This window comes from Arvicola amphibius, chromosome X (genome assembly GCF_903992535.2).
Source record: "Arvicola amphibius chromosome X, mArvAmp1.2, whole genome shotgun sequence".
Classification (NCBI taxonomy): domain Eukaryota; kingdom Metazoa; phylum Chordata; class Mammalia; order Rodentia; family Cricetidae; genus Arvicola; species Arvicola amphibius.
The window spans coordinates 120,306,509-120,332,470 of NC_052065.1; the positions used below are offsets into that span (position 1 = coordinate 120,306,509).

The 25,962-nt window shown below is 41.9% G+C and overlaps 1 protein-coding gene across 1 annotated transcript; it reads left to right on the plus strand.

Moving 5' to 3' along the window:
- The first annotated feature begins 2,212 nt into the window (after positions 1 to 2,212).
- On the plus strand, positions 2,213 to 25,080 carry Znf449 (zinc finger protein 449). The gene is made up of 5 exons (XM_038316583.1): positions 2,213 to 2,240; positions 4,712 to 5,157; positions 6,867 to 7,071; positions 21,395 to 21,508; positions 21,676 to 25,080. Exons 2-5 carry the CDS (start codon positions 4,804 to 4,806, stop codon positions 22,557 to 22,559), a joined length of 1,557 nt encoding a protein of 518 aa, XP_038172511.1. The 5' UTR covers positions 2,213 to 2,240; positions 4,712 to 4,803; the 3' UTR covers positions 22,560 to 25,080.
- Positions 25,081 to 25,962: the final 882 nt, after the last annotated feature.

The following is a 25,962-nucleotide window of genomic DNA, read 5'->3' on the forward strand; positions in this document are numbered from 1 at the left end:
ACTGATTAGACAAAAGGGTATATATACTTGAGCGACACACTGCAGCTCCCGATGCCACTAGGATGAAGGAAGAGATATTGGAGCAATGGAGGGTCTTTTTGTTATTTGTTTGCTTTGTTTTATTTTAAATTAATTTGGGGGGCATACTGCAGGGGTGAGGGGCAGATATGGAGGGACTAGGATGTAAGCAGGATTAGGGTGCATGATGTGAAATTTCTAAAGAATCAACAAAGAACTACGTTTAAAATAAAAAAACAAAAAAGGCAGATGGATAATATGATACAAACATTATATAAAGGCATTTTCAATGAATAATTATTTTTAAAAAAGAAAAGGGTTGGGAATGTAGCTCAGTGGTAGAGTACTTAATTAGAATGCATGAGGTCGGCTGGGCGGTGGTGGCGCGGCCCTTTAATCCCAGCACTCGGGAGGCAGAGGCAGGCGGATCTCTGTGAGTTCGAGGTCAGCCTGGTCTACAAGAGCTAGTTCCAAGAGTGGCTCCAAAGCTACAAAGAAACCCTGTCAAAAAAAAAAGATGCATGAGGTCCTAGGTTCAATTTCAACACCAGTTCCCAGAAGAAACAAAAACCAAAAAACAAAAAAGCATGAGTGCAGTAGCCAGACAACAAACAGAACTGTCTCAGACCTTAGCGCCAACTATGAAGCAGAAAAATGTTCCCTCTTAGCCTACTCTCCAAACCTTACAAGCACTCTCCAAACAAATCACATGGGGTTTTTTTGGGAGTGGGAGTTGTTTTTTGTTTTTTTTTTTTAAAAAAACACACACAGTTATAGCTTCTTCACAGCTCTCTGCACTTTGCTGTGGATTTCCTAGAACAGGATGCTCAGGAACTAACTGCTCTGGCATCAGCATCTCCAAGCTCTCCTCCTCAATGCACATCTTAAGCTGAATTCACCCATGGCAGTGCCCCAGGGAATGCCTAAGTGTTTTTTGGGGGTGGGATGAAAAATAGCCTCTTGGAAACAGAATTCTCAAAAGCATAGGTGGGCAGCCTTTAGGGATGTGACTTGGGTCCAGCAGGGACAGGTTGTGCCTCCACACACAACTGCAGTTTTACGAACAATCATCCTTTCCAGGTGGCTTTCAGACCAAAAGAATAATCAGGCTCCCATACCACATTAGTGGAGATCAGTTACTCTTGCTATCAAGAGAGCAGCAGTGAGTTTGCAGGACTTTGGAGTCAGGGGCTCCAGCTCAGCTGATGAGAACAACTTTGGCTTGGGTGGAGCTGTCTTCAGTGCCTGCCAACAACCCCACTCCTCCCATGTCTGTCTCACTTCCCAACAGATCCTCAAGGAGACACAGGAACAGGAAGTTTTTTTTTCCTCGCTATCTTGGGTCCACTCAGGCCTAGATACAGAATCTCAGGCAGAAAAAAAAGGCCTAGCACTAATATCAGGCACCCATAGACCAATAGCCCCAGCTTGGTCCCAATATGAGCGCGGTTTTCCAGTTAGCACCGTTGTATCTGGTGGCCATTGGACTGAGTCTCAATCCTGAGAGTGGAAAGTTTGTTTGCAGGGGCGGGAACAGTGGGGGACCAATTTGAAGTAGTGCCAGCGGGCTAATCCTAAAACTCCAGAGACCACTGGTGGCCGTACAAAGTGGAGAGGAATGGGAGGGTTTCGCTAGATGGAAGGCTGCAAGTCTTCAAGAAAAAAAAAAAAAAACAAACAAAAAAACCCCTAAGATGTATCCCCAAGGCCACTGTGACCCACAGAGAAGACAGATCAGATTCAGCATCCCAGAAAAACTTATTAAAGTGCCAATCCTTAAGCTCCAAGCTCTTTCGCTCTCCAGGGTGTCGGGTGGGGCCCAGAAACCTGAATTTTAAAAATGCTTTCCCTAGAACCTACCCCTCGAGGCATGAGAATCACTGCGTAAGTCAAGGCTGTTTTAAACAAAGTTATTCCCCCACCTGCACTGATTACGCTAAAGCTGCTGGGAAGAAGTCCTTACTTGACTCGGGACTCAGGGCTCGTCCCACCCACTCCCCTAGGACCCAAAAGCTATAAGACCGGAAATAGGAGCTCTTCCAAAGTGGCTTGAGGCTAGGTGGAAGACTGGGAGAGTCCCAGCCATTCCCACGTCAGCATCCTTCTGGGCTAGAAGAGCGGGCAGCGCGGAGCCTACCGGGAGATGTAGTACTGAAAGCGGCTCCGCGCCTGCGCTCTGAACAGTTGCCGGTGAGCTTGGGAGAGCCGTGGGCGCAGAGGCGGTGAGTCCCGGAGCGGCCAGAGGGCGTGGCTGTCCCTGGGGCGCGGGCGCGGGTAGCGGGGCTCCTTTCGCTGGCTGGGGCCACGCAAACTGGCAAATTTCACATGTGTCCTGGGCGCCAGGCCCCAGGAGCAACGAGGAGCGGCGGGCCCCTATTCGTTCAGGGACCCCGCCGCCGCTCCCTGCGACCCGGCCAGGCCTTGCTGGGAGTCCTCCAGGACTGGGAGTGCCCATCTGGGTGGTCTGGCATCGTCATCTAGGAGCTTTGGGGGAACCACATCCCTAACACTGGCATCGGATTTTAAGCCAGCTTTTAGGCTTTTGGGGGACATGTCACGCCTGCCATTTCTCTAAGCGCCCTCTTTTCTTACATTGCTTTACGGGTAGGCCCTGTGGGTGGATTCACTGAGGGGAGGTTTGAGAGAGAGGGAGAGAGAGAGAAAAACCATTGTTCCTTAAAGAAGTGAAATTTTCACTAGGTAGGGCCCAGGAAAGGAAACCTAGAGGGTCACTTCCCCGGTAGACGTGGTGGAAGGTTTTGGGTCAGCCAGGGGAAGGCTAGCCAGCTGTGAGGCTGGAGAAGATTAACTGAGTGGGTCCACAGCCAAAAGACTGCAGATCCTTGGGTGTCCTCCAGCAACGGTTACACGCCTGGGCTCAGGAAACTAGAAGCTTCCTAGGAAGGAGCCTTGACCAACGAGAAACTTCACTTGAGTCTTTACCTTGTGCCAGGCACGCTGCTATTCACTTTCGGTGCCATTTGGTTCTCGAAGGATATTTTTATGAAGTTGATGCTATAACTATGTGTGTGTTGCAGTCAGGGGCATTTGGGTGTGACGATTACACAGCAAATTATGCCTAGCCCCTGCTACAGAAGCATAGGTTACTGTCCCGGTGACAGGAAGCATAGGTCACTGTCACAGTGACGGGAAGCATACATAGGTCACTGTCACAGTGACGGGAAGCGTAGGTCACTGTCATGGTGACAGGAAGCATAGGTTACTGTCACGGTGACGGGAAGCATGCATAGGTTACTGTCACGGTGATGAGAAGCATACATAGGTCACTGTCACGGTGATGGGAAGCATAGGTAGGTCACTGTCACAGTGATGGGAAGCATACATAGGTCACTGTCACGGTGATGGGAAGCATACGTAGGTTACTGTCACGGTGACAGGAAGCATAGGTTACTGTCACGGTGATGGGAAGCATACATAGGTCACTGTCACGGTGACGGGAAGCATGCGTAGGTTACTGTCGTGACAGGAAGCATAGGTTACTGTCAAGGTGACGGGAAGCATAAGTAGGTCACTGTCATGGTGACGAGAAGCATACATAGGTCACTGTCGTGGCGATGGGAAGCATACGTAGGTTACTGTCATGGTGACAGGAAGCATACATAGGTCACTGTCATGGTGATGGGAAGCATACGTAGGTTACTGTCATGGTGACAGGAAGCATAGGTCACTGTCATGTGATGAGAAGCATACGTAGGTTACTGTCATGGTGACAGGAAGCATAGGTCACTGTCATGGTGATGAGAAGCATACGTAGGTTACTGTCACGGTGACGAGAAGCATACATAGGTCACTGTCACGGTGATGGGAAGCATACGTAGGTTACTGTCACAGTGACGGGAAGCATAGGTTACTGTCACGGTGACGGGAAGTATACATAGGTCACTGTCACGGTGACGGGTGATAAGGAGTCAGTTTCGGATCAATTGACTGAACGGGAGGAGAATCGGACTATTTTTTCTTGACTCACATCAGAAATCTTAAATAAGACAGGTATATATGGAACTGCCTCAACAAATGCAGAGAGACGGGTGTCGGGGGGGGGGGGAGGTCCATAGTATACCTGCATGTACAGATCCTGAACCCTGTCTTGGCGTATATATGGCCAACCCTGTGACCACACAGATCGCACTAAAATATCTTGACACTTTTAGTTATTTCAGAAGTATTGCATTATCCCTATGTTTTTTTTTAAATCTCCCTATAGAAAAAAAGACTTGGGATTAGACTAGGCGTAGGATTAAAAGCCAACAGATCAGTGGGAGCATATAAAAAGGCAGTAACTTTTGTCATTGTAAGATATTAGCAATGTGCTTCTGGTAATGTTATTTCCTGAGCAACTTAAATTTATGTGGCATAACTGAGAAAGTAAGTTGAATTTTTGGTTAAACTTACAATACCATATGCCGTTATTGTCATATCAGACAGCATGTTCTAGAAAATATGTGGGGGAGCTCTTGAGATTTTTGGAAATATTTGAAATTGATTGTGTCTATAAATGTTGTTCTGGGAGGTGCGTCCCCAGCTTCTACCTGACTTGCAAAACCGCCAGAAAGACTGTGAAGTGCTCCTTTAAGTCTTTGTGGGAGAAAGCAAAGCTAAGTAAGTTAAAGACGGTGAGTGTGCCATCTTGTAACCATTGCTTTTTCTCCTTTTTATGTTTTCCTGTCTTCAGCTGTAGGTGGCTCCCCCAGATAATTACAGAGAGGAAAAACCTGGACTCTGAGCCATAGACCCCAGATAAACTGTTACACTCTCGAAGAGGTGATGGCTGTGGCTCTGGGTTGTGCAATCCAGGCCTCCTTGAATCAGGGCTCTGTCCTGCAGGAGTATGACACAGACTGCGAGGTCTTCCGCCAGCGCTTCAGGCAGTTCCAGTACACGGAAGCTGCGGGGCCTCATGAAGCCTTCAACAAACTCTGGGAGCTTTGCTGTCAGTGGCTGAAGCCAAAGATGCGTTCTAAGGAACAAATCCTGGAGCTGCTTGTGCTCGAGCAATTCCTAACCATTCTCCCCACAGAAATAGAGACCTGGGTGAGGGAACACTGCCCGGACAATAGAGAAAGAGTTGTGTCACTCATTGAAGACTTGCAGAGAGAGCTTGAGATACCAGAACCACAGGTGAGAAAAAAATGTGGAGTCTCTGTTCTTAGGGGAACAAAAAGAGGTACCCAGGCCAGGGGTCTGTATCCATCATTTTGACTCTTGATTCCATAGCCCCAAAACTTCTCCAGAGACTTTTCCAGGGTTCTCTTCTGCTGGAATCACCATGTGGGTCTGAGATTCTCCCCTGTATCGGACCCCATGCCCTCTCTAGGACACACATATGAGAATGCCCCATTTGCTATTATTAAACGAAATTTGCAGCCAGCACAGCTTATCTAGAAACATCAATTACAGTTATCCATACTCTGCTCTATGGCTTCCTAGCCAGTTCCTGCCGTGGTATGATTGATTGTGATCACTAAGTTTCTAGGGGGTTTTACTTTGTTAATGACTTTCTTTTCAAAACAGAAGGAGGAGAGGATAGGGTGAATGTGGCCTGCACATTCTAAACTATTTACTATTTGTTTCTTTCCAGAATGATCTGGCTGGCACTGAGTCAAGTAGAGTCTAGAGAGAGTACAAGGAAGGTAGCGCAGTTTAGTGGAAACTGATATGCATTTCTCCAGTGCATGTGATCACTGCATGGGAGGACATGAAGTGGTCACATGCCAACCCCTCTGCTTTCAATTACTGTGCTGGGACAGTCAGGAGTTCTGAGCAAGGCTCCAGTGCTGTGAGCAGTGCTGTCCCTGGTGATGTGATTGTACAGAGTGGCCAAAAAAATCAGTTCTTGGTAAAGGAAAAGAAAATCTGTGGTTTTCTCTGGTTCGCACAACAGTGCTCAAAATAATAAATGTGCAAAATCCATTCAGTTTCTACCTGATCACCAGGATGTGGTTCGTACTAGGTTCTTTCCCTCTGCATGAAGATTTGAAGAAGGAGTCCCATGTTTGGGAGAGCATAGGAAGAGCTCTGATTGTAAGTGATGTGCCCATCGCTGGCCCATTAAATTCCAGTAGCACCAGCTGCCCACATATTGCCTTGTATTCAGAACCACCTCTTGATGCTTCTGCTAGGGAAACCATTGGTGAGCACAGGGCAGGTGAACACGGCACTTTACCCAGAAGGCAATAGCAAGAGCTTCTGTCTGACATTCACAATCTCTGGGGCTTGGGACACAGATTACTAGAACAGTTGGCTTCACCGCAAGTAGTGGCTTGCCTAGGAAATCACCAGGGTCCCTGCATCCCTAGGATAGCATGGGGGAGTAGTTTCCATTACTTTCCATAGCTTCCTGGTTTGAGTGAAAATAGAAGATTTTTGTCTTTGGGAGGTCTGGGCATCTCTGCACATCTCTGGAGTTGCAAACCACTCCTGGCACTTGATCACTTAAATGCACTTACAGTGCAGCTGGATCAGCTGTGACTGTGAAATGCACACTCCCCACAGAGACTTTGTATGAAGGAAGGAGCAGGTGGAATAACTCACTAGTAATTATTTGTGTTGATTACTATTGAAATCCTGGTACTTTGTAGATGTTGTAATAAGGCCATCCTGGTACAGTCAACTTACCTGTTGTTGGTTGGTTGGTTGGTTGGTTGGTTGGTTGGTTGGTTGGTTGGTTTTTTTTAATGCATTGCCTCCCAGAACCCCTGGAGACCTTAAAGCTACATGTGTGGCTCATGGTACTGTTGGTGAAGAATAGCTGACTTTGAAAGTAGTAAACTGGCTTTAGTTCCAGTGGAGTCTAGACTCCAGAGTGATGTGTGTGGCCTCTCTCTCAGATTGACGTGGATGACATGCTCTTGGAAGAACTGGCACCAGTTGGAACAGTACCCATGCCATCCACCTTGCACCTGGAGGCGCCTGAACTCCAAGTAATGGAACCTGTTCAGGAGCCCCAGGTGCCAGATGCCTGGATGCCACAAGCAGGGCCACAGGAGCTGAGCTACAGTGCTAATGGTGAATGCCAACCCTTTCTGGACCCTGGTAAGACACGACTTTTCTTTTCATTCTGGGTTTGTGTTTGAGAGCTAAAAAACTTGGTTTACAGAGTGAGTTCCAGGACAGCCAGGACAATACAGGGAATCCCTCTCTCAAAAAACAAAACAAAAAAAGGTCAATTTCATAAAATCCCAAACTGGAATGGTATTTTTAGAATGTGGTGAGGAGACCTCTGGTATCAGCTTAATACAGATAAATGCTATACACACTAGTGTTTGAAGGTCACTGACTCTGGCATAACAGGCGAGTTCTAGAAGGAGCTAAGTCCAGTAGAGAAACGCAGCTGGGCCCTGTAGCCTTCGTGCCCTTGTGTTTCCCTTCCCTTTGGGGTTCTCTGCTCCATTTCTCCCCTCACTGGCTCATGTGTGGCTGGAACCCTGACTCCTGTGGGGGGGTGTGCATCTTGAACATGTTGGCACTTGGACTAAACTGGGTAACACTGAGACAACAAAAGCAAACAACAAAAAGGAAATCAGTGAGAACAACCCAAGTTACCAAAGCCAAGTGCCTGATGCATGAATAACTAGCAACAGCTAAGGCCTAGAATTCCTTTTTACAATTTCGTATTATTAATTCAGCCAAGATTAGGAGCACCTGTAAAGAACCAGGCCAGACACTGGGGAATTGTTGATGCACAAAGCAAAAAAGCAGCCTTCGCTATTCAGGAGCTCCAAGTCTGATGGGCAGTTGACACATTCCATGTATGATATGGAAAGTAATCCTGGAGGACATAGGTGACAATGAAGCACATAGAGAGACACCTTACCACCAGTTAAGAGAACTGACTCCAGGAGAAGGGGTTAGGGGGAATGCCTATGGGAAGGGACCAGGATGGGCTTGCTGAGCAAGAGCAGTGCAAGCAGAGGGGAGAAGACTCTGAGCAGAAGCACTGGGGCCAGAAAGAACACCTGTATCTGCACTGGGAGGGGCCGACTGGAGCACGAGCCAAGCTGGTGATCGTGGACAGGAAAAAGCAATTTCAAAAATATTCAGCCTATGTAAAACATAGGACTTGTGACTGACTGACTTGTTATTGAGGAATGAACGAGAAAGGTGAAGTACGCAGCCTAAGTTTTCTGGCCTGTGACCTGGGTAGATGGGAATGTCACTCACTAGCATAGAGACCTCAGAGGAAGACTGGCTGTCAAAGGTCAAGGTAAGCTTAAGGTATGGCCACACCAGGCCAGAATAGTTTTAAATGATAGTAAGAAAGAAAAAAGAAACACTGTAAAGTCCATACTTACACATACTGGTTGAAGCAGAACTATATAATATTGTTGTTTATATTCTAGTATTTATATTGCCTTCATTTCATAATCTGTTGAGAAGTTTAAATTTAGCTGGGTGATGGTGGCACATACCTTTAATCCCAGCACTCGCAAGGCAGAAGCAGGCAGATCTGAGTTCAAAGCCAGCCTGATCTACAGAGTGAGTTCCAGGTCAGCCATGGGTACACAGAAAAACCCTGTCTTGAAAAACAAACAAAAAAACCCCAAAGTTTAAATTTTTGTATATGTATGTTTGCAATTAATTTTAGAACTTAGCCATCCTTCTCAGTTACAAGTCTATATACTCATTCTGATTTTGCATTTGATTTCTTTCTTGTCTCAATATTGCACATATATAATCGCAAAGCAGTAGTATTAATATTATTAGTCATATTCATTTTCATACTTTCTAAAGCACATTGATGTAGACAGAAGTTTCTGTCCCACTCAGTCCCAAAGCCATTCAGTCCCAAAAACACACATAGGCTTATATTAATCATAAACTGTTTGGCCTATTGCTTAGGCTTATTACTAACTAGCTCTTATGACTTACATTTCCTCATAATTCTTGTCTATGTTTAGCCATGTGGTTTGGTACCTTTTCTCAGTGAGGCATTCTCATCTTGCTTTCTCTGCATCTGGCTAGTGACTGCATCTCTGCCTTTCCTCTTCCCAGAATTCTCCTAGCCTGGTTGTCCTGCTACTGGCCAGTCGGTGTTTTATTAAACCAATATGAGTGACAAATCTTTACAGTGTACAAGAGCATTATCCCACAGCACACTGGCATTCAGTGTATTTTTAAAAACAGGTATAATGTATTAATGAAGCAAGTATTAAATAAAAATCAGAAGAAATTAGCCTGTTTAAAATGATATAAAATGGTGCAAGACATTATCACATTGTTTATTTAAAAGTTACTTAAAGTTTTGATTTAAAAAAAAGCATCTCAATATTTTGCATGATAATCATATTGGAAATTGAGTGAAAGATCATAAGATAATGGTTAGTGGGGAAATAAATGTAAAAGTTATATATGAATTTGAGTTTATTTGAAAATCTGGACCATATCCCCTGTTGGTAAAAAATGAACTTTTGGAGGATATATGTATTGAAATTTATAATAAAATAGTCCCACACTAGCCCAGAATGGAGTATAATAAAGGTTTACTTATTTAGGAGTAGACTCACATAAAAAGCAGTGACTAGTAGTCCTCTGCATGAGCAGGGAACTGGAACCAAATCCAGCAGCCAAGGGGCTCTCATGTGCCCCTATATCTGCATATATAGTACATATGACCACGCCCTAAGTGGGCCAGCATCCCAAAGGCCATTGGCTGAAGGAGTTTCCACAGCACCTCCCCTTTTGTCTAAATAAGAGTTCCAAACACAATACAAAACTATATATAATAGGAACAAATATCAAGTATAAAAATTATAATGAGCATAAACAATATCAAGCAAGAAACATATGCTAAACGTTTTAATAGTTATCCTATTCTAAGGAGTCTAAGTCTTATATTAGAAATGGCTTGGCTAAGTCATGAGAGGAAAGTAACTATGGCTATCTAGTCTTCAACCCCATAAAAGTCCTGAGAAGGGAAATAATACTACTTGAGTAAACAGGAAGCACAATCAAGCAACTTCCAAAAGGTGTAAGAAATGACAGAGACAACTGGCTACCTGGGCAATCACCCAAAGCCTCATTTGCAACACTGGAACGACCAACTTTGGCTAAGGTCTAAAGTATCTGACAGACCATTTTCAGAGGCAGCAAAATTTTGCTTGTATTCTGCTTGTCGAGTCTGGATACCATGCATTTGTCAGCAGTTGAGCAGGGGCAGGTCTTTGTTCAAAGGCCAATTTTACCAAGAAAACAAGCTCCAAGTGGAGTGTCTTCAGTGCCCAACATTCTCTCAGGAATAGATTGGTACTGCCAGGAACAATCGTGTCTCACATCAAGAGAATACTAAGTTATTTAAATGCCATATTCTACAGCTCTTTGAAGTGGATGAAGATTATCTATCTATGCAGAATATAATCTCTATGTAACTAAAGAACCTGACTAGTTAACCATAAATATGACAAACATGGATGACTATTGTTCTATAATTCTTAATACCTATATAGCTTAAAGACTAAGGCTTTATATTAAAATATTATACAATCTTTAAACAACTGTGAAGCAAATTAGGACAGTGACCTCCAAATGTAAACAATGTATAAGTATTTTGATGAGAGGTAGAAATGTATAGTGCAATATGATAAATATATTCTAAAATTGTATCAGTATAAAAATATCTTAAGCAGAGGTAGAAACATGCATGCATACAATATGATAAAATAACTTTGCATAGGTACACAAATGTTGTAAACAGAAATAGGGGAATATTCAATATAACAAATATAATTTGAATTTGTATCAATATACAAGAATCTATACCAATGTAAGTTTTCTATAAATAATAGCTTACAAGTATTCTCACTATCACTATTATTATTAGTGTGAGTAAGCTCACACTGATCTACCTATTATCCCATCCAATTCCATTTTTGCCTTAAGATATCCCTGATCCTACTTAATTTCCACCCCCAACTGTATACCACTTATAATCAACCCCAATAGATGTCCCTAACCCTGAGGACAAACTTTGTTGGGAGAGGGAATGTCATTTTCTAGAATTACTTCCAGCTCTCATGGGGATGACGTTATTTCAGTGGGATCCTGTAAAAAGTAAAATGATGATTAAATTCTAAGATTACTGTCTGCTATAATTGCAAATAGTTTCTGAGAAGTCAGTAGGGATTTTTGAAGTTATGTATATGTGTATGTATAGGAGTCATTTAATCATAGTCACTAACCTATTACCACATTTGTTAATTGCAAAATTAAGAACTTAAATGCAAACTACAAATAGAGCTAACAAAGACAAAAGCTTTAAGAATCTCTCATTGCCAGGTGGTGATGGTGCACGCCTTTAATCCCAGAATGTGGGAGGCAGAGGCAAACGAATCTCAGTGAGTTCAAGGCCAGCCTGGTTGACACGTACAAAATATTTTTTAAAAACAGTTCCCTCACTTAACTTTATTCCTGAAATACTAGAACTTTGGGATACTGTAAACTATCTGCAGTCAGAAAGAAAAAGGGTAAGGAGTCACTAGGCCTGAGTGCTTAAACTGTATCATATAAACTAACTTAGAAAAAGTGGAGGCCAAATTAATGTCTCACAACTAGAACACATTTTCAGTTGCCTAAGCTTTGGATTTTTTGACTCAGTTAATGAGATTTCGCTCTGAGTACATGAAAGATGTCAAAGAACACACCCTTTGGTGTGATAAATGAAATGAGAGATGAAAATCTAAAGTAAAATATAAATACATGTCATCTGTAAAGCATAAGAAGATTATTTTTCTTTTATTGTTTTGTTTTGTTTTTAGAAACAGGGTTTCTCTATGTAACAGCCCTGGCTGTCCTGGAACTCGCTCTGTAGACCAGGCTGGCCTTGAACACAGAGATCCTCCTGCCTCTGCCTCCTGAGTGCTGGGATTAAAGGTGTGCACCACCACCACCCAACCTACTTTTTAAAAAAAGTGTGTATGTCTGTGTGTGGAGGTTTGCGTGCGAGTGCAGGTGCCCATGGAGGCTGGAAGAGGGTGCTGGAGTCCCTGAAGCTGGAGTTACAGATGGTTGTAAACACCTGATGTTAGTGTTGGGCACTGAACACTCGTCTCTGAAAGAGCTGTGCATGCTCATAACCACTGAATCATCTCCCTAGCCTGAGAAGAATTTTTATGTTTTTTTTTTGTTTTGTTTTTCGAGACAGGGTTTCTCTGTAGCTTTGGGCCTGTCCTGGAACTAGCTCTTGTAGACCAGGCTGGCCTTGAACTCACAGAGATCTGCCTGCCTCTGTCTCCCGAGGGCTGGAATGAAAGGCATGTGCCACCACCGCTTGGCTCCTGAGAAGATTTTTTTTTACAAAAAATAAGTTTTATGTTTATTTATTTTGTGTGTATGCATGTGTTGATGTCCATGCATGTGTGAGTGTCAGAAGAGAGTTTGCAGGAGTCACTCTTCTCCTACCGTGTGAGTTCCTAGTGTCAAACTAGATCTTCATGCTTGTGGGCAAACTGTTTTACCTGATCAGCCATCACTAGCTGAGAAGGCTATTATAAGTTAAATCTCTTCAGAATTCCCTGTCACATTAAATGTTAATATAGGTAATTTCTAATGCCCGGCTATAGCAATGGTTCCTCATAGAACAGTGCATCCTTTGTAACATGTTCTTTGCTAAGTGGAGCTTAGTAAAATGATTCTCTGAACATTAGTGAAGTATCTCTTTCTTAACCTCCAATTGTTTTATATCACACTCCACTGTATTATTTCTTTTGTACCATATTCTACAACTGTAAATCACCTCTGAAGTTCAGCAACTTAAAGGAGAAAATGAAAAGAGGGGGTGCTTTTTAAAAATATATACTTTCTATGAGCCAGGAATTTCCAGAAGATTTACAATGTTACTGGCTCAGTCTCTGAGAGCTAGCAGAACCCTCAGTTTCTTGCTAAGGGGACTTCTCCATATGCGTGTCCTTAAGACAGGCTTCCCTCATAGGAGATGATCTAAAAGAAAGCAATACATGTGCCACGATGTTGTTGGTAACCCTCACACACCGTCACTTCTGCAATAATTCTCTTTAGAACAAAGTCACAGATCCACCCACGCTTAAAGGGAAAAAACATCTCACTCGATGAAGGGAAGACTGTAAAATAATTTGATGGCTTAGCTTATTTGAAAACAACCCATTATTTCTTGCATTTAAAAATTGGATCCATTTTCAACAATGATTTAATAGCATGTGAGGGCGGGGTGCCATTTACTTGTGTGTAGTTATCTAGATGTGATTTCATTAAAAGCCTAAAAGTAAAAAGCCTCTTATTTTGCATTGAATGTGCGTATGCCCGAAGGCCCATAGGTTTAGTTTACTGTTGGACTAATATTGTTGGACATCAATTCTCAAGAAAGGACTGCATTTACATTTTGTAGATTACTGTTGTTTTTATTAAGTTTTGGCGTCAGCTCATTGTGAGGGATTGTGTTAAGTCTGAAGACAGTTTGGAGAGTACTGCTGTATTAATTAGACTGTATTTTATGATGCCTGAACCTGAAATGTGTTGCTATTTATTTGGACTTTCTCAGGTGTTTTCAACAGTGTTTTAGAGTTTTCAAAGTATAAATTTTACACTGAGCTTATTAAGTTTGTTCTTAAATTATTTGTCATATTAATATTACCATTAATGGGATTATCTTATTCAGTGCATTTTGGATTGTTCTTTGAAAATATATAGAATTACTGTTGATTTTTGCTTATTGATCATGTAGCCTACAAACATACTTGCCTTGTTTATTATGATAGATTCTTTAGGGTTTCCTGTATATATATAAAATTATGTCACCTATGAAAGGTAATAGTTTTATATCTTTTGTTGTGTAGTTTCCCTTTAGAGCAATATTCAGTTGAAGTAGTAAAAGTACATCCTTGTCTTGTTCCAGGTCTGGGGAGAATTTTATTTCTTCTTTCATTATTACTTTGATATTAGGTGTGGAGGCTTTCATAGATAGCATATATCAAGTTGAGGAGATAATTTTCCTATTCCTACTTTGAGGTTTTTTTTTAATTTGGGTGGCAATATTTTTGGATATATCTTATTAATGAATTGTTCTTTTACTCACTATAAAATGATACCCTTTATAAATAGTAAGTTTTGGGTTTCAGTATCTGAGTTGTCTAGCTGTCTTATGAATAATATTTATAGAACATCCCTTTTCCATCTTGGAGGCAGAGGCAGGAGAATCTCCGAGTTCAAGACCAGCCTGGTCTGCAGAACGAGTTCCAGGATAGCTAGGGGTGTACAGAGAAACCCCGTCTTGAAAAACAAATGAAAGCAAACAGAGAGTGCAAAACCCCAGCAGGAGCTCTGCTTTTCCATTGAATTGTGTAGTCCGCTCACATCTAGCCTGGTTAGTATATAGTTGCAGTTACAGATGCCATTTTATTTAGTCTTCTATATGTCTCATAACTCTTCTCTCTCACACACACACTGCTTTCTTTTGTGTTAAGTGAATATAGTGTAGCACTTTGCTTTAATGAACCTTCCCTATTTCTAAGTTAGTTCTTAAGTAGATGATGACAGCTCCCCATTTATGCTTAAACTTATCATTAATTCAGAGTTATATTAACAATGCCATTAAAATATAGATACGTTAGTCCTACATAGGTCTGTATTCTTTACTTCTGTACTAGAATCATATTCTCAAACCTGATATAAGCCCCACAATACATTGCTATAATTATTACTCCACATGGTTTTTGGGATTTTAAAAAGAAATGAATGAGAAAGGAAAACAAATTACAGCTTTTTTTAGCTTTATTGTCATGGACGGTTTTATTTCTTTAGAAGGATTTGAACAGGCAACTCTAGTCATTTCTTAACAGTGTACCAATTTTTCTCTCACCTGCCTCATATATGGTGCTATTGACAAATACAGTACCTTCCTACATGGCATAGAACTTGTTTTCCTGTATGTTTGAGACAAAAGAAACGGACTTTTTTATTTATAATGTCTTTTCCAATTATATGCTACTTTTATTTGTGCTAGTTTTTCATGTGGCTTCAAGTTACTTTCTCAGAATCTCTCACTTTCAGACTGAGGGATTACTCTTACTTTTTTTTAACATATATAGCTATTTTTTGGCAAGTTGGCTAGCAGTGAATTCTGTTTTGTTTTTCAGGGATATCTTTATTGCATGTTCATTTGGAAAAGACAGATTTGTTGAATATAGGATTCCTTTTTCCTTTCTTTTTATTTATTCATTTACATATTTATATTTTATATGCATTGATGGTTTGTCTACATGTCTGTCTGTGTAAGGGAGGGTGTCAGATCCCCTGGAACTAGGGTTACAGACAGTTGTAAGTTGCCATGTGGCTTCTGGGAATTGAACTCAGGTCCCCTCTGGAAGAGCAGCCGTGCTCTTAACCACTGAGCCATCTCTCCAGCCTTTTCATTTTTCTTTAAGCACTTTGACTCTGTCACCCCACTGCGTTTTAGCCTCTTGTTTGTAATGGAACTCAAAGTTTCATCTCAAACTAAATTGGTATGATTAAATCTTTATTTGACTAATTTTGGATTTAATGTCTTAGTAAATTTGCTTGCTCCTAACCTTAAAACTTTTATTACATTCATTTATTTGTATGTGTGTATATAAAAATTCCTGGAACTGACTTTAAGTCGCGGGCCTTTACCTGCTGAGCCCTTATACTGCCCCCCTCTACTAACTTTAACTTTAATCTAATCATATTTAATCTCTATGTAAATAGTTCACTTGTAATTGGGGGTCATTTTTCTGATTTTCAAGGTGTCTCTCTCTCTCTCTCTCCCTCCCTCCCTCCCTCCCTCCCTCCCTCCCTCCCTCCCTCCCTCTCCTCTCTCTCTCTCTCTCTCTCTCTCTCTCTCTCTCTCTCTCTCTCTCTCTCTCTCTCTCGCTATGATGTGCTTATGGATCTTATCCTACTTGGAATTCATTGAGCTTCCTAGATATGTAGGTGAGTTCTTCTCAATATACTTGAGGAATTCTAGCCATCATTTCTTTAACTATTTCCTCTGATGCCCTACAGAAATACCTGTCATTCCAGAGTGACCATGAAGTTCTGTCAGACTAACTGCTTTCTAATCCTTAGCTTATAGGGGGCTAGAAGTCACTAAAATTACCCAGTCATCAACTTAACCTGGAGCACACACCACAGACAGCTCAACGGGATGGGGAGTGTCCTTTCCAGGTGCCAGTTGCTCTAAATCTCTGGCAGGCAGCTCTGCTGGTTTCTGCGTCTTCCAGGCTGCTGCTCTGCTCTCAGTCTTCTTTGCAGCTTGCCTGGTCTGAGAGTTTTCTTTGAAGCTTGGCTTGTTTACTCCTGGAATGAAGGGGCCCAGTGAATCTGGTCAGTTTCAGGAACTTTCTAGAGCTATTTTGAGTTGTTTGCCTTCTGTCTTAAAGGCTCCCCTGCAGAACGAAGTGTTTATTTTTTTTAGAGGAAACTGCTATACAGCACATTCAAGTTACAGTTATTGCAGTATATTATCTAAAAATGCCATTTCCTTAAAAATATAAGATATGCATATGAACATAAAAATATACATATACTGGAATGTGGAATGTAGTCCAGGCAGACCTAGAACTCACTGTGGAGCCCATATTGGCTTTTTTTGAGGCAGGGTTTCTCTATGCAATAGTCCTGACTGTCCTGGAACTCTCTCTGTAGACCAGGCTGGTCTTGAACTAATACAGATCTGCCTGTCTCTGCCCCCAGAATGCTGGGATTAAAGGTATGTGCCACCACTGCCCACCCATATTGGCAGTCTTCCTGCCTCAGGCTCCAGGGTGCTGCAGTTACAGTCATGAGCCAGCACAGCTGGTTGGCCATCACACTTTTACAAACATCTGGTCACTTGTCCTTCTGTTGATTTTACTACTAATTCTTTTGCTGTTTTTTTTTCTCTTTTTTCTTTCTTTTTTAGTTTCTTATATATACACTGGATAGTAATCCTCTAAGATGAATAGCAAAGATTTACTTTTACCCATTCTTTAAGCTATTTCATTACTGTTAATTGTTTCCATTACTGTTCAAAAGTTTTTTTTTAACTTAATAGGCCAGGATCCCACTGGCCTGTTCTTACTATTATTTTCCAAGATTTGGAGTTTGTTTCCAAAAGGTTTTACTAATACCTATATCAAGACATATTTACCATGTTTTTTTTTCTGGTAGTTTAAAAGTATCAGGTCTAACATTAAGGTCTTTGATTTTTTCTTTCTTTTTGGAGACAGGTTTTCTTTGTGTAATCCTGGCTGTCCTGGAACACTGGGATTAAATGCATGTGACAGTACTGCCTGACTTCTTTGAGCCATTTTAAATTAATTTTTAATCGAATTATTGGTAGGGATAAAGTCTTAATCATTGGCATGTAGAAGTTGGGTAGTGGTGGTGCACACCTTTAATCCCAGGACTCAAAAGCAGAGACAGGCAGATCTCTGTGAGTTTGAGGCCAGTCTGGTCTACAAAGTGAGTTCCAGGACTGCCAAGGCTACACAGAGAAACCCTGTCTTGAAAAACAGAACGAAAAGTAGCATTTACATGTAGATAAATTCTGTTTTCCAGGTACCATTTGTTGAGGAGACTATTTTTTTCCTCCAAGTTTTATTTTTGGCAACTTTGTCATTATGGTTCTATTGTATAATTTGAAGTCAGGTATGTTACCTTCAGCATTCTTCTTTTTAGTCAGGGTTGCTTTCGCTATTTGTATTCTTTGTGCTTCTGTATGAAATTTAGGGCCGACTTCTAGTTCTGTGAAGAATGCAGTTTGAATTTTGAAGGTTAGTTACACTTAACCTGCAGACCACTTTGGGCGACAGTGTCATTTTTACAATTTTAATTCTGCTGCTTTGTGAAGTTCCTCGGTCTTCTAGTATATTCTTCTGATTCTTTCATGCATATTTTGTAGTTATATTATGGAGGAATTTTGCCTCATTGCTTAGATTTATTCCTAGGTACTTAAAAATATTTTCTTAGCCGGGCGGTTGTGGCGCACGCCTTTAATCCCAGCACTCGGGAGGCAGAGGCAGGCGGATCTCTGTGAGTTCAAGACCAGCCTGGTCTACAAGAGCTAGTTCCAGGACAGGTTCCAAAGCTACAGAGAAACCCTGTCTCGAAAAACCAAAAAAAAAAAAATTTTCTTGTTAATTATGTGTACATTTGGGGTACATGAATACAGTGCCTGCAGAGGCCATAGGAAGGCATCAGATCCCCCAGACCTGAAGTCTTCTGATGTGAAGTGCAGAGAAGTACGGCTTTTGCCATTTCTCCAGCCCCTATTCCTAGTGTTTTTTATGGTATACTAGATGGCATTGTTTTTTTCTGATTTCTTTCTCAAGTTTTATATACAAAAAAAAGTTACTGGATCTTCTTTGTTGATTTCGTATCATGTCTGTTTGCTGAAATTCTATCAGATCTTTGATTCTTCTATCTTAGGGTCTAAATATAAGAATTTATCTTCAAATAGGGCTAATTGGGCTTCATCCTTTTCTCTTTGTTTCATTTTTCTTTCTTTCTCTGGTCTTGCTGCTCTGGCTAAGATTTCAGGTGCTACATTTTAGGAGTAGTGAGAAAGGATAGCATAGAGCTTTCAGAGGCTTTGGTTAGGTCTTTTCCAGCAGCCAGCTGATTGGCTGTCGGGTCCAACACTTCCTAGATTAGTTAGTGGGTTTTCCTGTGGGTTTCTGGAGACAAATAAATGTAGGTATCTTTGAATCCTGGAGCAGTTCAGGTGAGAGACCTTCCTTAAGATGGCTGCGGTACTACAGCATGACTACATGGTGGGAAGTAGGGAAACTTCCGCCAGTGCCGGGATGCATGCAAAGTCCATGTTCCATGTCAAGGCTGTCTTTTGCATACTGGGAAAGACTGCGATTTCTGAGTTTCTCCTTTTCTTTACTCCAGCCCCTGCCCTCTGCTGTGCCATTACCATGTACAAGGATGCTCTTTCTTGTCCTCTGTTCTACTCTCCAGAATGATTTGCATTTTCTCATATCTCTGCCTTTCCACCAACAACTAACACCAGCTACCTCAAGGGTAGTTAGCTCCTCTCTGTTGCAGTCCTATTCCCAGGAGAACTTGGCAGTGCTTGGGTGGGTATAATCTGTCATCTTGGACTGTTACCTGAATCCTCGCAGCAGCTTTCCTTCAGGGTGTGACCCTCAGCTATTTTGTCTATTCCATATTATCCCTTCATCTTATCTTAACTTTGAAATCCAAACAAAAATCAAATAGCGAATTTTGAAGTATATATCTTCTTTTTGAGGCAGGTCTCACTCTGTAGCCAATGTTGACATGGAACTTAAAATCCTTCTATCTGAGCCTATAGCATGCACCATCATGCCCAGTGCAGGAATTCATTTGAGCTCCCTATCTTTCATTTGTTAGTCTTAAAATTGAAACATATGGTTTCTTCTTGATAAAACAAACAAGAAATTTCTGTCCATTTCTCATGTCTTAATCTAAAATGCAAATTAGTATTTGCCTGCATGTGCCATTTTAATAATTCTAACCATCAGCCTGTTTGTTAGCTCATTTCTATACCAAACATAGAGCAGTATATGTGGCCAGCAATGAGGATGGAGAAAAAGAAACAGGAAAAATAGGGTGCCAATGAAGGCTGAAATGGTGGGAAACCAAGTAGTACTTAAGATGTTGGGCAGACAGAACCACCTCTGCCAAAGCTACTTTGGGGTTTGATCCTCAGAAACATATCTATCTTATAGTTGCTAAATTTAAGAGTAAGAATAAACACAGAGATAATGAATTTAAAAAAGATGTTGGGAAGAAACACTACCTAGCAGTTCATTTGGGTTATTTATTTTGAAGTGCCCTTTCTAGACTTCTGCTGACACATAAAGTCTACCTTTTGCTGCTGCCAATTAAGTACAATACAATGGAAATGTTTCTGTGAAGGGATCAAGTGAGCTTATTCCAGTAAGCAATTTCCTAAAACCTGTGTCTAAACAGCTCTACTCCAACACCTGTGTTCACCCTGCTCTTCCCTGACACCTGTGTTCACCCTGCTCTTCTCCGACACCTGTGTTCACCCCCTCTTCTCCGACACCTGTGTTCACTCTGCTCTTCTCCAACACCTGTGTCTACATGGCTCTTCTCCGACACCTGTGTTCACCCCGCTCTTCTCCAACACCTGTGTTCACCCCTCTTCTCTGACACCTGTGTTCACCCCGCTCTTCTCCAACACCTGTGTCTACACGGCTCTTCTCCGACACCTGTGTTCACCCCACTCTTCTCCAACACCTGTGTTCACCCCTCTTCTCCTACACCTGTGTTCACTCTGCTCTTCTCCAACACCTGTGTTCACCCTGCTCTTCCCTGACACCTGTGTTCACCCCACTCTTCTCCAACACCTGTGTTCACCCCTCTTCTCCTACACCTGTGTTCACTCTGCTCTTCTCCAACACCTGTGTCTACATGGCTCTTCTCCGACACCTGTGTTCACCCCACTCTTCTCCAACACCTGTGTTCACCCCTCTTCTCCTACACCTGTGTCTACATGGCTCTTCTCCAACACCTGTGTCTACACGGCTCTTCTCCGACACCTGTGTTCACCCCACTCTTCTCCAACACCTGTGTTCACCCCTCTTCTCCTACACCTGTGTTCACTCTGCTCTTCTCCTACACCTGTGTCTACATGGCTCTTCTCTGACACCTGTGTTCACCCCTCTTCTCTGACACCTGTGTTCACCCCGCTCTTCTCCAACACCTGTGTCCACACGGCTCTTCTCCGACACCTGTGTTCACCCGACTCTTCTCCAACACCTGTGTTCACCCCTCTTCTCCTACACCTGTGTCTACATGGCTCTTCTCCGACACCTGTGTCTACACAGCTCTTCTCCGACACCTGTGTTCACCCTGCTCTTCTCCGACACCTGTGTTCACACCGCTCTTCTCTGACACCTGTGTTTACACTGCTCTTCTGGGCACATATATCACTCTTCTCTGACGTGTATATTTAGACTACTCTTCTTTCACATGTAAGTTTACACTCCTCTTCTTTGACACGTTTACAGAACTCTTCTTTGACACATATGTATAGACTGTTCTTCTTTAAGCACTCAATAGCAGTAATTCCCAGTTTTTAGTATACCAACATTCTATGAAGATTTACTCCATAGTTTAGCTCTAGCATAAATAAACGTATTATCAAAATAGAGAGCTAAATGCATTGCTTTTAGCACATGATTTGTTCACCTGAAATCACAAAAAGATGGCCTTCTCGTTTGTTGTTTAGTTCTTATCGTCTAGGTGACTCCAGATAAAGGAACAATTTGGGGAGGATATGAGAATTTAGAGGCTAGGTATCCATGCAGTCAGCCTATATGCTAGAAAAACTCTTGATGAGCTCATGCTTCTCCCTTTTTGCTTCTACGACCAGGTTATCAGTTACCAAAGCTTGACATGAACTTCCCATTGGATCATAGAGAGGAGCCATGGGTAAAAGAATTACAGGATCCCAAAGATATGAAACAATTGCTTGATCCCAAGATTGGTAAGTAATGGTTCCTTTCTGGTCCCGGGAAGGAGGGGAAGAAAGCGCAGTAATGGGGGTGAGGAGCATGGAAGTGTGTCTAGGCATTTCTACATTCGCTATTTACTTTCCTCCACTGGTTCTCTTTTCCGAACACAGTGACATCGTCAGTTTCTATTTCTTCTCAGGTTTTGAGATGGGGATAGAAAATGAAGACGATCCTTCAAAAGAGAAAAAACTGGAAAATATGTACCCTTTTGTTGTAACTTTAGAAGGGAATGCTCTCCATGGTCCCATCCTACAGAAAGACTATGTGCAGTTAGAAACCCAGTGGGATCCACCCCCAGAGGATTTACAGACAGACTTAACCACACTTGGAGAGCCTCAGAACCCCACTCTAGGAGAGACACCTGAGACCTCCAATTTGGAAGAACCTCTCAACCCGAAGCCTCCAAAGAAAAAGAGTCCTGGAGAGAAACCTCACCGATGTCCTCAGTGTGGAAAATGTTTCGCTCGGAAGTCCCAGCTTACTGGGCACCAGAGAATTCATTCAGGGGAGGAGCCTCACAAATGCCCTGAATGTGGAAAAAGGTTCCTGCGGAGCTCAGACCTATATAGACATCAACGACTTCACACCGGAGAGAGACCCTACGAATGTACTGTATGTAAAAAGCGATTCACTCGGCGCTCACACCTTATTGGGCACCAGAGAACCCATTCTGAAGAAGAAACATATAAATGTCTTGAGTGTGGGAAAAGCTTTTGTCATGGATCGAGTCTTAAAAGACACCTGAAAACTCATACAGGTGAAAAGCCCCATAGATGCCATAATTGTGGAAAGAGCTTTAGTCGCCTGACGGCGCTCACTTTGCACCAGAGAACACACACGGAAGAGAGGCCCTTTAAATGTAGTTATTGTGGGAAAAGCTTTAGACAGAGACCAAGCCTTGTAATTCATTTGAGAATCCATACAGGGGAGAAGCCATACAAGTGCACTCACTGTTCTAAAAGCTTCAGACAGCGAGCGGGCCTTATCATGCACCAGGTCACACACTTCAGAGGACTTCTTTAAGAACCCTTAAGGGAAGCAGGTCCTATGACAGTTACCATTGGAGCCTATAGGAGCTCTTTGTCTTAGAAGCCTTTTGTCTGAACTTAGAAGTACAGCTTTGAGGGTGCCGTTTTTAACACCCATCTTTCAAGGTGTAGGAGCTCTAGAGTGACTGCCTATCCTTGCAGTTTTTCTGAATTTCATACATTCTGTCTTTTTTCTGTTGTTTAATTGCAATGGAAAGTTTTGATTCCAAGGCAGTTAACTGTATGATAAGCACAAAGCATAGGCGTGGTGGCAGTTGTTTATAGATAGGACCAGCGTAATGGAAGAACAGCGTCTGCTGTAGCACTACCACACCTGTCCCCTCCATAGTTGCTGAAGGCGACTGTGTGAGAGCGGTCACTCAGATAGACATGCCTCGTGTGACAAGAAATGAGGCAGTGAATTTTGTCTAACAATACAAACATTTCAGGAGGATTAGGGAGAGAATGCTGTTGGCCGAAGGAGCAGGCTTGTTTCCCTTTCCAGTCTTAAGCTTAGAGCTGTGACCTTGAGCTCGGACTTTTGCGGGGTTCGCTGCTCTGCTTAGCTGGCCGTCTGGGGTGATGGGGACTCCAGTGGAGCTCTGTGCTTCTGACTGTTTGCTAGGTCTAGCAGCAGTAACTCGCAGTTGAAGTTGTACAAGTAGAATCTCACTTTATCTGGATGGACTGAAGAACAAGTATCGTGGCTTTTCGTTGTGCTTTGGTATTCTCTCGCGTTTATTTCAGTGCTTTTGAAACTGTGTTCATTCTCTATTCAGTGTCTCCCTAAGCATGCGTCATAGAAAACTTCATTCTGCAAGGTGTTCTGCAAATCTTTGTGGAAACTGCTTCTAGCTTTTGTCCTTCCTCGATTCGTGATGCTCGTCAGCATATGAGTCTCTTGGAAAGGGCGTAGTTTAGTAAAAGAGGCTAAGGCACCTCTTGTAGCTCAGTGCTTTCCAAACTTATTTGACCCCTGAACCTTTGTCATGTACACATAGTAATAGCTTGCAGGACTATTCTGCAGGTATCCCTTGGGACACACTGCCTTAAACCAGTATGTCTGTAGCTATCAGTGTAGTCTTGTAGCTCTAAACCTAGTTATTTCCAATTTCAAAGATTTTATGAAAAAAATCATTTGAAAATATACATCTTTTGTATTATACACATATCATTTCAAGGACATTAAGATCACTAAGTGATATAATTTGTGGGTTGCTTAGTAATTTGCAGCCTCTGAATTTTAATTCTACTTACACACACATCATTTTCAGAGGTGACAGTCACTAAGTCACATAAGTTATGAATTACCTAGTGATTCTTGATCTTTTTGAATTTTACTCATAACCACACACACAGACACACACAGAGTTGCTACTTATATAAGTGTTCTAAATGTAATCATAGTAACAACTCAAGTCTCATAGTAAGGGAGAAAGTCATTATCAATTGAAGCTGTTGATATGTGAAAATACTCATTGAGCTTAGTCCTTGTTATTAGATACATGAAATGGGACATCCAAGTATATTCCCTTTATGAAGATGCACAGTCATCTTTAAAGTAGAACTAAGGAAAATGTATCTCTTCATTGCATTCAAATTCTTTGAAGTGATATATAAGTATTTGGCGGGTATGTATTATGTGCCTAACTTGTCCTGTTCTAGTCTTAATGGAAGCTAGTAACAAAACATACTTCATGTGTAAGGCTCATAAAACTTTATATCTCTAGTTAAACAAGAGTTGGGAAACAAATAGAGAACAATACAAGAGAGCTTATAATTAAGTGCCAAATCATATAAAGTGCCAGAGCCAGGATGTGTCTTTAATTCTTGGCATCCAGGTCCCTGTATGATGCTGCTAATAATTCTGGGATTAAAATTAGACCCAAGGAACATAGGAGGAGTCTGAATGTAGAGATTACAAAATACAGAATGTAGTGGCTTCTCTTTCTCTCTTGTGGAATTGCATTTAAACCAGAACAGTGCCTTAGAATGGATGTGCCCAACCACTCTGTATTTATACACTATTTTAATAAAGTGGAAATGTGTATATGCTCTTTTTGATTCTCTTGAATTAAATAATCATTTGAACAATTTAGAGCTACTTCCCTAAGCGGGGACAACAAGCGCCCCAATAGACTTCTCTGTGCCCATCCCAAGTTGGACTCGCTTTTCTGACTGCAACCCTAGTGCTGTGGTTAGCTAGCCGGATCAGTGGCAATCGTACTATGAACTGTATCCCCGCCTTCGTCTATATTGTGAGTAGATTGATACAGGGTAGAAAACATTGTGGACTTTTTGTTACTTACTGTGCCCTGTCTGTGTAGAATAATAACCGTTAATAAACATTTGTGGCATAAAATCAAAAAGCATGTGAAGTAGTTCTTGGAAACAGGTTGCATTGTTAGTACATTGCATGCATGTGCCTAATTGGGGCATATACAGGACCTACCTCCTATATCATAAAGGGTGATAAACAGGACTCACCTGATAAGTACTTATGAAGACTAAATGAAATATATTTTGTTCAGGTCCTACACAGTATTAGCATTAGTAAAATCAAACATATTGTACTTTATTTCTTTCTAATGTAATAATAAAAACATTTGAGATTATGGATTTTCTCTCAAGTATGGCTTTGGTCACATTCTATGATTTTTATACATAATTTTTCTTGATTATAAGATTGTTATAGTTTTCATTATAATTCCCTCCTTTTAGCCCAAGAGCTGTTTTGCTATTTTCATGTTCGTTTTTGGTTTTGCTTTATTGCAGTTGAAAAAAAAAATGGCTTCATTTCATTGCTGCTTTTAAACCTCATTTTAAAAAGACTTGTATTTTTGAGATTTGTTAAGCATCCTAAAAACTATAGAAGATAAGGGTTTCATTTGTGAACACAGTATTTAGAGTCCTGGCCTCTCCACTGCTTTAATCTCTTCGTCACCGTTCTTGTGAAGGAAGAGGAGCATAGAGAGTGGGTTGCTCCCAATTCTGTCTCCCTGCACACCACTTTCCCTTGGTTCAGGGAAACTTTTGTAATGTCCTGTGAAATCATGTTACAATGTAAGTAACAGTCTGAGTAAGCCGAGATCAAACCAAGTAGGAGTAGCATGGCCTCTCCAAGCAGGCTCAGAAGATTCACCCCCAAGATCCCCTCCTTGCCTCTCCTGAGAGCAGCCAGAACAGGCAGGAGTCCCCTTATGGTTTTCCACAGCCCTAGCCTCCTAAGCAGCAGGGCTTCTTTCCTTGCTTGCCAGTTTGTCACCACAAGGTGGCGCAAGAGAAGCAGCCGGAAACTGCACAAGTTGCATCCCTTTACCCTCTGTCAGTGCTTGCCTTCTGGCCTGGCCTGGCCTAAATATGCTTTTTAAAAAAAAAGAAAGAAAGAAAAGAAAAGA

Bases quoted from the DNA above. Each gene is read 5' to 3' on its own strand.
- Znf449 (XM_038316583.1), top strand. From the start codon at position 4,804: ATGGCTGTGGCTCTGGGTTGTGCAATCCAGGCCTCCTTGAATCAGGGC. The intron at 7,072-21,394 runs GTAAGACACGAC...TTCTACGACCAG, and splicing joins CCAACCCTTTCTGGACCCTG to GTTATCAGTTACCAAAGCTT. The intron at 21,509-21,675 runs GTAAGTAATGGT...ATTTCTTCTCAG, and splicing joins ATTGCTTGATCCCAAGATTG to GTTTTGAGATGGGGATAGAA.